At 36.8% G+C, this 13042-nt stretch overlaps 1 protein-coding gene across 1 annotated transcript in view; it reads right to left on the bottom strand.

Annotated features, from left to right (window-relative positions):
- The window catches only part of Sh2d1b (SH2 domain containing 1B), a 23338-nt gene extending 10832 nt beyond the window's left edge, over positions 1 to 12506 (bottom strand). The window contains exon 1 of the mRNA XM_033766162.1: positions 12373 to 12506. Coding sequence (XP_033622053.1) covers positions 12373 to 12506 — 134 coding nt within the window. The remainder of the gene's footprint in view (positions 1 to 12372) is intronic.
- Between the last annotated feature and the right edge of the window lie 536 nt (positions 12507 to 13042).

The following is a 13042-nucleotide window of genomic DNA, read 5'->3' as shown; positions in this document are numbered from 1 at the left end:
ATATATATATGCATGGAAAGAAGTATGGAGTGATGTATGCTGAACTATAAAAAATGGTAATTTCTGAGTGGTAGGAGTGAAATAATTTCTGTTTTCTTCTTTATACTTTACATTTGATGTTTCTAAAATGAATTTCATGGGCCAGGATTTAGCTCAGTGGTTCTATTGCCTGCCTACAAGCACAAGGACCCGTGTTCAATCCCCCGTACCAAAAAAAAAAAAGAAAAAAAAATGAACTTCACTTAGCTTTCTATGTACAATGAAAAAAGTTTGAATTGCTTCATTTCTTTACAGCTCTACAGAAGTTCATTTTTTTTGAACTTTAATTTTTCCAAAAATCTCAGAATCTGAGAGTTGTTTACAACTTCATTTTATGTTTCCTTTATGACTCTCAGAGCAATAGAAAAATGTTGCTATTATCCTCCTGGTGAGGACAGGCAGGAAGTTAGGACTTTAGTCTCTCTCACCTGAAATTTTTTTTTTTTTTTTTTTTTTTGTAAGAGTTTGAACTTGGCTTTTTTTTTTTTTTGTAGAAGGGATTGAGCTCTGGACCTTGTGCTTGTGAAGCAAGCAGTGGTACCACTGAGCTAAATCCCTGGCCCTCACCTGAAGCCTTCTGATGGTTTCCTTTCACAGCCATATATGATTCCTTTCCAGCTCCTAATATCTACCCCATGTTGACTCTACTATTGACAAAGGCAGACTCAGGTTCAATTTCCTCATACTCACCAAGTCACACTACACAGATGGCTTTTCACGCATTGGGGTTTTCTAGAAGCATTATCAAGTTGTAAGATCAAGCACTGTTTCCTGTCTGTACTTACCACATAGCTTTCTGGTCAGTGCTAAATGCTGTTAAGCTACTTCTCTCTCTGACTTCCTTTATTTTTTATCTTCTCCACTGTATCCTCATTTAGGTCTGTAAAAGCTTAGAAGTTGGTACATTGCCCATCATCTAACACAGCACAGAAGGGGCATCTCTAGCAAGCAGAAGGACAATTTCTGAATATCAGGCTCCACTGCAAAGTCCTCAAGTTCCCCACTTGGTTTGTATATGGTTCTGAGGTGGCACCTTGAACATATTTTTGTCAAGTCAAGGATATTGGCAGGGTGGCCTTGGGCAAATTATCCAATCATATGATATCATTCAATTCCTTATAACATATGGGTAATGTCACCTACTGCAAAGAGCTTTGTAAAAGCTAACCCAAGTAAATGTTTGGCTCACAGAACACACCTGTTTGGTAACTCTTTTTATATAGTTATAAACAGGCTAATATTTTATACAGGTATAAACAGGCTAATATTGTATTATAATAGTAATCTTACATTTGTCTATCTAAGATCTGTTACGGTTTGTATTCAAAGGTTCGTGTATAGAGGCTTCATCCCCAATATAATGATATTAAAAGATGGTGGAAGCTTTAAAAGTGGGAACTAGCAGGGTTGATTAGATCACTGGGGGCACCACTCCTGGAAGAGATTAATATCCTTCTAGCAGGAGTGAGCTAGGTCTCATGGAACTGGATTGGTTACTGTGAGTGTGAGTTGCTATACAGTGAGTTTGTGTATTTTGCAACTCTCTTACTTTTTCCTTGTGCTATGACCTCTCTCATACATACTCCCATCTCTCTAATGCTATCCTCCATCAAGCCATCATCATAGCCAATGATAGCATCACACTCTTGGATCTTCAGAACTATGATATAAATAAACCTCTTTTATTATAAAAGGTTTATTATAAATAAACCTATTTTATTATAGTTACACAAAACAGAGCAAGACAGGGTTGTATACTGAAGACAACATGAATTGATTTATGGGACCCCCCCAAAGAAGACTATTTCCTCTTCCCAACCTAATGTAGCCTCCCTTTGCCCTTCCCTGTCATATGATGCTGTTTTGTTTTCATCATATTGTCTCCTCTAACTGGAATGTAACTTCAGAGTGCAGAAACATCAATTCTAGAATTTACTATGGTTTTACCAATGCTTAGGACCATGCCTGGGACATAACAGATGTCTGATGTGTGTTTGTTGAATGAGTAAATGAAGGTTTCATTCATCCAAATAATCTTTCAATAACCAACTTGAATTATCCATAATAATCTGCATAATAACCTTTCCAAGGACTATGGGAACAGGAAATAGCTACAGGGACCATTTGACCTGAGACTCACACCTGAGGACACACAACATTTTATCTGCCTTTGAGTGACATGGGTGTGGAGAAAGGTAAGGCCTGATCATGTGCAGATGCCTGGTAAATATTTATTATTGCCTTTACATTTTATTTGTTATTTTTAAAGTATGTCTTCATAATCTTGCCTTAGATGAATATGTAAGCTGGGCTGATATGTCACAGAGCAGCTGAGAATAAATATCAGTTTTCAAAACTAATTGCAATATAGGCCATATATTGTGAGATCCTGGTCAAGCATGTCCTTGTACCTTTCTCTCTTCTTACCTTTTTTTTTTGCCCCTCCATAGTTCCTCATCACCTGTCACCCAGGCACAGCAGTTTAATTGCAATATAGGCCATATATTGTGAGATCCTGGTCAAGCATGTCCTTGTACCTTTCTCTCTTCTTACCTTTTTTTTTTGCCCCTCCATAGTTCCTCATCACCTGTCACCCAGAGGCACAGCAGTCCCTACTGCCATCACCTCCCAGCCTCAGGAGTTCTCCATGTCAGTTTAAAATTGTTAAAACTCAGCACACGTCCCTGCTCAGAAACAATCCATATTTCCCAATCCTTTATAGAATCACCCTTTTAAAACCTCATGATATTATCTAAGCCTGCTTTTCAAAAAGCTCGTTCTCAAGCTATCTGTAAAGAACCTCTTAGGAGCTGTAGGTTCTCTAAAATATATGTCTTGCAAATCTCTGCTCCGATCTTCCATCCTCCCTAAAATGCCCTTTATCCCATTTCCATGTGACCACATTTTATCCACTCTTAAATTCTTGCTCCAGTTTCACCTCCTGCAAGAAGTCTTTCCTGTTCCTTTCTATTAAATTGTCTTTTCTGGAATTTACACTTTATCTTTATTTTATTAACATGTTTTGGATTTCCATTAAAAAGTGCAAACTCCTATTAGAATGCCCTTAGAATTTCCACAGGTGCACAGCATTTTGACAGTTACTAAGGATTCACTACATTTTTATAAAGACTTTTTAAATTACTAAAGAAATATATGCAGATGTAGACAGTGCAAAAAATTTGTCAAATGAAAAGAATGAATGTAACAACCATTTTCTAACTAACTCTTACAGGCATGAATAGGAGAAATGGTATGTCATTATTTTTATAATTTGTATTTTCTAAATTATGAGTGAGATGTAGTATTTTTCATCTTTTTTCTGAGTCTCTCCTGCTTTTGTATTTTGCTTATGTACAGGACCTCTTGCAAGCTGGGTAATTACTCTTATCACGAGCTACATCCTGAGTCCTTATCTGATTTTTTAAAAGCTCTTTAAATGTTAACAAAGCTCTTTTCCATGTGTGTGTATGTGTGTGTTTATCAATTGTGTTTTAAGGTGTTTTACTTAAGTTTTTTCTACAATGGTAATATTTGTTAATCTTTTGTGGTTTCTAGGTTTCAGTTTTTACTTAAAAAGGACTTTCCAGTTGTGAATACATTAGGTTGTGTTTTCTTCTAACACATAATTATATTTAAAAGTTGTATATTAGAACTGCTTTGAATTAATTTTAATTCAAGAAGAAAGTGACCTAGGTTTGTTTTTTTCTAAATTACAGAAAGGGTTTCAACACCTTGATTAGCGTACTTCTTTTCCTATTGGCTTGGAATGCTTTTTTTTTTCAGCTTTAATTGAGTTTATTGGTACATTTTAAGGATACAGTAAAGTCACATTCATTGTTGGGATCTTGTACCTCTACATGACAAGTCTTGATTCTCATTTTTTTTTTAATAGCATGCTAAATCTCATTTGTATTGGCCTTACTTCTGGACTCTGTATTATATGCTATTGGTCTGCCAGCACTGAATTCTTTTTTTTTTTTTTTTTTTTTGGTACCGGGATCAAACTCTGGTCCTTGTGCTTGCGAGGCAGGCCCCAGAATCACTGAGCTAAATCCCCAGCCCCAGCACTGAATTCTTTTCTTTACTATGGTGATAGCTATAGTTTTATAATGAATTTTAATATTTGATAAAACTAATCCCCTTTTTAATTAGAGCAAACATGTCTAGCTATTCTGTAAAGTTCCTTGTTCTATGTTCCACTTCAAGTATACTATCCGTTTAGAAAATTAAAAAATATTCTGTTGTTCTTATTGCTGGAAACATGCTGAGTTTATAAAGTGAACTAATACGCTTCCAAATAGAGTCCTTCCAATTATTCAAGTCACCTGGTATGCTCACTACTTCTTTACAATTCTTATATATATCATATTACAGTTATTCCTGGGTATTATTTTTCTTTACTTAAAACGAGCTGCTTTATTATATTTTTTACTGGCTATTATTCCTATATAGGAAAACTATTAAATTTTACAAATTAGTATTATAAGCAGACGGCCATATTGAAGTTTTCTAAAAATTTTTAGTAGTTTTTTTCCTCTCTCTTGGTTAAATCTTCAGCCTTTTGAATGGCAGCCTCTTGTGCAGGCGCCACGGCAACAGCCCTTCTCGCGGAGTATGATTTGTAGCGTTATTGCTTCCTTCTTTTTGCAAAATATGAACTAAGGGGAAGGGAGGCTCCTAGGAATGAGTAAAGTGTGGGGACCCCCCAGCCTGAAGCGGCTGAGGAGTGCAGCTCGGTGGTTGTAGGGGCCGCGAGGTCAACCCGCCGCTGGGAGCCCCGCCGGCCTGGAGGGCGGTCTGGGCAGCTGCTTCCTGCCCTAAAAGTCATCAGAGGAAAAGAAGCACCAACGAGAATGCTGAAAATAGATTTATTGCCACGTGCTGTCAGTTCTCCAGATGATCTAGATGGACAGAATGATGTCTTTGGGGGCCAAAATCCTCCAATGACAAAACAGGTAAAGGGAGAAAACAACAACAAATTTGTGCCACAGATGGCGAAGAGATTTCACACACTGTGAATCGTATTGCTCCTCAGGGTGACAAACCAACAACAAATTCTATGCTGGGCACTTGGATTGGTGCGATTGCTATTCCTTGTACTCCCAGGGTAGCAAAAGAAAGCTCAAGAGTAAAAATCAATTACACAAAGTTAAAAACACAACTGAAAAAAAAAGAATTTATGAAATTGGCTAAACAATTTGATAAAAATAGGGACGAGCTAGATGTGATTTAAAAACAGGAAGAATTATGATTTTATCCAGATAATTTTAGACACAAAGATTGTACATGCCATTATTGATGATTCTAATCAGAAATGTAGTGGAGAGGTAAGCCAAGATCTGTAGGGTGCTTTTTTCTACAAAAGTCATACTTCCTTTGTGGGGGGAAAATGCTTTGACAAAGGAGAATATATCATCACTAATGAAACTCTGGTCACTGAACAACTGCCAAGTAAACCCCAGTACTACTTTCTCCTCAGGTAGGTACTCTCAACAATGGCAAAATCATATGTGACTTCGAAAACTAAGGAACAAGAAGGGTCTGATAAGCATACAGACGCATTTACTGCCAATGATTCTCAGGGAGATTGGGAATGCTTACTAGGAAATGAAACTTTCATTGTGCAAAATATCAAAATGCTTGAATTTTTTTCCTTCTAAAACTGTCCATCAAGAACAAATATAAGTGTAGATACCAGATTAAGAGATTAAAAAATATTTAGATCTCCCTTCAAAAATACATATAAGGAGAACTAACAGATGCTGGAAAATACAGCTTTTCACCAAAGCCAAATAGTAAACAAGCAAATGACCCACTCATGAGAAACAAATGAAATTTGACAAGTCTTTCGATAAAATTGTTATTCAAGACAAAACTCGGGATTGTGCAGTTGCTTCAAACTTGACAAAAATAAGAGAAAATATTCACATGAACTTTACTTCTAATTTCAAACATGAAATAATGTATCTACTACAACTAAAAGAGGAAGTCCCTTGGTGAACCCAAAGCATTTGAATCTGGGAAGCATTTCAGTGCACACATCTTTCTTGACAAATAACTCACAAATTGGTAAACCAATGAAGATGAAAAAGGGGAAATGTGTGAAAATTCTCCACAGAGTTTGGATGCAACAACAAATTTGACTATGTACTCTAAGAACTCAAATTGTGTGATCAATAATGTGCACGTGTCTTGGAATAATTCTGATGTTCTAATACATGTGACTAGTTCCAAATCAATTCTTTCAGGAAATTCAAATCAGACTAACACAGAAATTATTACTAGTGAGAAATCATGTACTCAGTGACTATTCCGTACAACCATAATAGATGAAACTCAAATTGACCTTAACAAAACAGGTAGATCTTCAAAGAATACATTTATAAAGTTGAAAACTTCTCAGATTCTTTCTCAGTTTAATCAAAATTGTGTAGCAGGACATATAGCTACTACCAAAATTACACAGAATTTAGAGAAAAGGAAACTGTCAACTCATGGGAGGCTGACAAACAGCATTCTCTGGTGAAGTTTTCTGAATCTTTGAAGTAGTCTTCAGAAGAGGAATAAGAAAAAAAAAAATTCTCCTGAAGAAATCCAGAGAAAAATATAAGGAGCATTGGTTTGAAGGAGGGCCAAGCTCAGGCATTATCTATAAATTCAGCTTCCATTCAATTTCTTTAATGAAATATTAGTTGCAAGACAAAAATTGTTGATTGACTATGATAGGAAGGGTTTTTTTCTATTTCTCTGTGAGAAACCGCTAACTTGTAAAGCATGGACTTCTGTTTTATTATTTAATAAATCAATATTTGAAATGATAAATGAAACTTTGGAGATATATGTGTAAATATAGAAATTCAGGAATGTTAAGAATTATAAAATTATACAGAGGAATGTAGTTGTATTTTTAAATTTTATACTTGCAGAGGAGCATAAAAAATAAGTAATATACCTAATTTTCTATTGTAATATCTTTTCCTAATACTACAGAGCTTCAATTTCCTGTTAATAGAGACTACATTTGTAGTTTTATTTTCAGTAGTTATTGCTTGAGATTTTCATACATTTCCAAATTTTCATTAATATTTCTATTACTCTTGGAGCATGCCTGGTAGGAAATAAGAACATCAGTTTTATTTGTGAAGAAATTATTATTTTTAGTTTTTATTTAAAATAGTTTTGAATTTGAATTTCTACTGTTTTTAGGAAAAACACTGGTTTAGGAAGTCTAGTTTGGAAAAGGGAGAATGGTGGATTAGCTATATACAGTAAGTAATTTAATGTTATTTATATTTAAAACTAGCAGAAACTTTAGATCTCATCTGATCTACATTATTGTATGAATGAGAAAAATAACTATTATTTTTAAAGTCATAGGCAAATTAAAGCTGTGCTTGTATTAGAATGATCTCTTTTGAATACCTAAACTGTTAATACCACTTGCTTAAAATTTGTAGTCTATAAAACAACTTGAGGGAACATCAATTATTTTATGCTGCAAAGAATATAAGTACAAACACATTGAAGACAATTTAATTGCAATATTATTGTTCCTAACTTGAAAGAATCTTTCCAGGATATATGAAATACAGGAAATATATTTCCTGTAACTGCAGTTTTCCTCTGAATTAATTGGTTTTACTAGTTTCTCCCCCACCTCCTTCTTTTCTTTTTTGCATTTCTGGAATTTGTTGTGCCAATAATAGCAGTCTAACTAGAGGACATAATGCAGAGAGGATGCTTTATGCATCCTAGATGACTAATTTAGGAGGGAGGTTACAGATGTGAAATACACTGGTATGGTTGCTACCACTGTTCGGGTGTTTTAGAGATACGATGACATGGAGCTGTTGCTTTTGAGGTATTTATCATTTTGTAAACACTGTGGTATTTTCCTATATAGAATAACAGATTTTAAGTAACCTGTATTTTTTGTCTAAAGATATATAATGCAGGTAAGTTTACAGGTAAGAAACTGAAAACACGCTCCTTTATTTTTTCTGACACGGCTTCACTGTATTTTGACGGTGCCTTGAATATCTGTGAATGAATTTAGACAATTCTTGTTGCAGAGATTCTGCCCTGCCCTACTTGAATCAATTGGACTCTGGCTCCCTGAGGTTTAGGGTTGGAAAATGTTTCTAGCAACGATTTAATTTTAGTTTGGCACTGAGTATTATGAATGATAATTTATGTAAAATCCTACTATGGTTTTTGATTACTCTTGCCAATATGATCATAATCACTGTGGCATTCAAACACAAAATATCAAGCTTGTCTTTGTACCTTTTTAGACTCACAAATGAGTGTGTATAGGGATTGAATTCAAGTGTGCCTCTTTTAGATTGTGATTTTTTTTTTTTTTTTTTTTTTTTTGGTACCGGGGATTGAACTTGAGTCCTTGCGCTTGCAAGGCAGGCCACTGAACCGCTGAGCTAAATCCCCGGCCTGAGATTGTGATTTTTTTCTTTTGTCATCTTTAATTGAGTTTATTGGTACATTTTAGGGATACAGTACAGTTACATTCATTGTTGGGAACTTGTACCTCTACATGACAGGTCTTGGTTCTCATTTTTTCCCCTTACCCCTGCCCTCCCTTTACCCCCTCCTCTCCTCCCCATCTACAAATACTTTATTTTCATCTTTTCATTATCTCACACTTTTTTCTTTTCCCTTATTACCCTTCCCCTACCTATCCCACCTTCCCTACACCTTTAGCTCCTTTCTTCCCATTTCTAAATGTCAGTTGTGATTTTTTTTTAAGGTGCATATTAGAGTTTATTAAATCAGGACTGGAGAAGGTATAGCACAAATAGAAACATGCAGCACCCAAACTGTACTAAATCTACAATTTCTGACAAATATCTACTAATTCCACAATTGGCCAATTCCTGGCCTAACGGCACAGTACCCTGTCAGAAAAGAGAGTGGAGTAAGTTTTGGCTGGGTTTTTCAATGATCTCTGCATAGTTTTCAAGGGCTCATTGTGGAGTCTTCATAGTGGATCAGCTACAACTATCAAGATGGCTGTGACTCCAAAGCCTCGGGAAGCGATTCTGATACAAGTCAGGAGCTAGGAGTTCTGCCTGGGGCCTGGGTGACAGCAGTATGCCCACAGGCAAGGGCAACCTCTGTGTCTAAGTATTCTGTCACTAGCACTGAGTTCTCACCATCGTGGAAAGGAGCTTTTCCTTGAAGACCACGTTCTAGTAGACACTGAGGCTAAAGCTTTCAATAATCTGGGACTACATTGGTTCAAAGGGAGCCTTCAGAGCCTCAGGGCAAGGAGCTACCACGTGGGATCAATAAAAGTATGAGGAAAACCCCAGAATTGTGATGGGCAGAGGCACTGTACTGAAGATTGAACCTAGAATCTTTGCACTGAGCAAAACTCTCATGTTTTGGTGTGAGGCAGGATCTTGCTGTGTTGCCTGGGTTGGGTTCAAGCTTGCGATCGTTCTGTCACTCAGAAGGTTGGATTAAGTGTGTGCCACTACACTAGGTTGTGATTTCAAGTGTTGATTATACTGTCATCTGTGCAAACAGTTTATAACAACAAGTGATCTATGAAAACTATCCATCTATACAGGAAAATACGAAAACATTTGAGTCTTTTGTGCCAGAAATTTCACAAGTATTCTATAGGTCTCTTAATTTTCTAACTCAAGAATTTTTCTCCTTTCCAATTCATGTTGCAAATGACTGGTATGCTTTGTCAAGATGGATGCATGCTTACACGAATATACACATGCATAGAGGTTGCCTTTTTCATTCAGCTGTTAGAAGATCAGGGAAAAAAATACATAGTTATTTTTAAAAGACAAGTATAAAATCATCTTGCTTTCAAATAACTTTCCTTTAAAATTTTTACATTTTCTGTGTTTGCTTCATTTGACCCATTACAGTTGTCAACATCTCCTGGAAAGTGCTGCATAGCAGTGCTGTTAATTCTTGTAGTGTTTCATTTGGCCTTTGGTTCAGGAATTATTCTTCTAGCTCCATAGGGGTTTTTGACATCTGTGCGTAGGTGTGCACGAACATGCACATGTGTGGGTATGTGTTTAATTAGGAGGTGGCTATTTAATCTCAGACATTTTAATCCAATTGAGTGAATTATGAAATTTGTAAACTTTGAACTATTAATACATAATTGAACTAATACTTTTCCTAATATGGAACAATCTTGGATTTCAATATGCTTAAACATATTTTTTCCTTAATGTATAAAGGGATTCTGGTAGTAGTTTATTTAAAATTGCCATTTAATGGAATCAGTCTACATGTGGGTCTTTTCTTCTATGTAGGCATCTCTTTTGGGGAAAAAAATTACCATCACACACATAATTTGGAAGAAAACATCAAAAAGAAGACAAAATGGGTGAAAGATAAAAATATTCAATTCTTTAAAGGGGAATTGGATTACTTCATTTTCCATTATGATATCTATACCTGAAGCTATACTTGTAAAGAAAAGAGGTATCGTTAGCCCACAATTATGGAGGCTGAAAGTCCAAACAGCATGGCACTGATTCTGGTGAAGCCCTCTGGGCTGCATCAGATCATGGCAGATGGTATCATAGTGGGAGCATAAGTGAGAAGGAGAGATCATAGAGCAAAATGAGAAGCCAGAGCAGTGTTGGGAGGAATGACCCATCTGACTCATTTTATAACTACTCACTACCAAGAGCTAACTCAGAGTCTCATGAGAACTATGTCAATTCCTTCCAAGGGCAGCAGCCTCAGTAACCCAAGGACCTCCTATTAAGCCCTACTCTTTCAAGATACCACTACCTTTTAACACCACATTGGGGGCCAAGCTTCCAACATGTGAACCCTTGTGGGATGAACCACATTTGAACCATAGCAGAAATTACCAATGGCTGAAAAAACTATATATACATACACAATATCACTTGAAAATATAAATTGATATTTATATCAATTTAACTATTCTCATACCTGTATCTCTAGTACTATTTAAGGAAACAAATATATTCCTTCATTTCTATTAGCAATGACTATTATATTTGTCTTCAAAGCTCTCCATTTCTAAGAAATGTGAATGCTCATTCATATAGTGGCACCAATTATTTGGCCAGATTTAATTCAGACTTTGAACCTTCTAGATCTATCTGTATTTTCTTATAAAAAGTAGTTTTATTAAAGAACTCTGCTAAGTTAGTTTGACAAGAACCCCTCACCATCAATATCTGATCACCCTCAAAATCTGACTAGGTTCTTCGTTCCCTACCACTCACCAGGTAACGTCTGAGTACTGTCATCTATCTTCAGCTAGAATCTGGATCTGTTTAGCTACAGTTCTTATCCCTGAAGTTTCGTCTTAATTTCCATCCATGGACACTGACTCTGCTCCTTGGTTATAAATATCCATTTGCCCTTGCTCTGTTTTGAGTTAAGCCCAATCTCTCTCCCCACTTCAAGTCCCCATTGCAGTGGTCCCTATACTCATCACGATGGTCTTGAATAAAATCTTCCATGCTTTAGCAAATGTCATTGAACTTTTTTTCTTTAACAAGAGACATTTGGATTTTAATTTTGTAACATGCAGAATAAAAGGTTCAGTGTTCTCTACAAAGAGGAAAAAATGCATAAGAAGATTTTGACTGATATCTGTTTGGCATTGCTTTCTACACTGAGCATAAAGAATTTCCTTCATCAAAGTAGCTCTGATTCTCTGTCCTGGAATTTCATACCTAACTAGCCTTTTGAAGAATCAGATGAATTTTAGCACATACGAGTCCTTTGAGAAATTTAGATTTCTCGTTCTTCACCTATAAAATGGTAACTGTTTCTGCTTGCCCTGATAGACCACAAGAAAAATGAAAAGAAATTGTATATGGGGGGGGTGCTTTACAAACCTAACAGCATAAAATATGAACATTTTATGTATTGCAAGTGGATGGAGCAAAATACACAGTCTTTCAGATTGAAACTTCAAGAAAGACCTCTTGCTTTCTCCATACCAAGTAAATAGACCTGTGAAAGAGAGTATTTATGACACTTCTACCTTCTCTCTCCCGCGCCATGCTTCCTGTAGCCTGTCCCTTTCCTACGTCCTACTTCTTTATGATACTTCTACCTTCTCTCCACCCAGCCATGCTTCCTGTAGCCTGTCCCTTTCCTACAAGTCCTACTTCTGCTGCTATAGAATCTGTACATGCAGCATTTACACCAGGAAGAGGGGAGAATGGAAGAACTAGGTAGGCACATTCCTTCTCGCTATTTGGAACCATAAAGGAGAGTGTAAAGATGTGGCTGCCATTGCTATGACCAACATCAAATTTCCAATGTAGAGAAGATGAGGCTACTCACGAGACACAGAGACACAAGACTCCGGGTATAGACTCGCTGTCTCTTATCAGAAAGTTGCCATTTACTCCTTCCTTGAGCAGCAAAGTTTCACACTCATGCTTCGTCAGACAGCTGTGGTAATAAGGCAGATCCATGCAGAGCCTTTCCATGTTACAGCTTGGAGTGGAGCTCTGAAGAGGAAAGTGGAGGGAGCTGGTTTGCAGGGCCTCTTCCTGCAGTGGTATGGGAGTGAGATGAGTTGCTCTGTGGGACTTGGTCATTTTCACCAGATTCAGGAAATGAGAAGGGCGGGGGTGATGAAATGACCTAGGCATTTCAGCCGCGAAGTGGCCCAAAAGTGACTCATGGGTGGGTGGAATCAATGATGATCATGGATAGGCCCGAGAAGCTGAAGTCAGGCTCCCTGGAACTGGGCTGCAGCTTATGTGTCACTGCATGTCACTGGCTTGTACCTTCTCTGGCTGCTAGCATTCTTTCCAAGGAAGACACCATGTGTTTTACAGCAATGGGTGCCTATTTTCTGCTGAAGCTGCCTCTAGGTAAGCTTTGCTTAGCTCATAAAAGCTTTTGGGTGCAGAAACAGTTGACATTTCGAGACACAGTGGGACAAATGACACAAAAACTACAAACATCAGTGGGAATAGAAAGCCAATGCACACCACAGGCGAAG

Source organism: Fukomys damarensis, unplaced genomic scaffold (assembly GCF_012274545.1).
Source record: "Fukomys damarensis isolate Sample0158 unplaced genomic scaffold, DMR_v1.0_HiC HiC_scaffold_19, whole genome shotgun sequence".
Lineage (NCBI taxonomy): Eukaryota > Metazoa > Chordata > Mammalia > Rodentia > Bathyergidae > Fukomys > Fukomys damarensis.
Note: the sequence above shows the minus strand (reverse complement) of the source record. Positions and strands in the feature narration are given on the sequence as shown.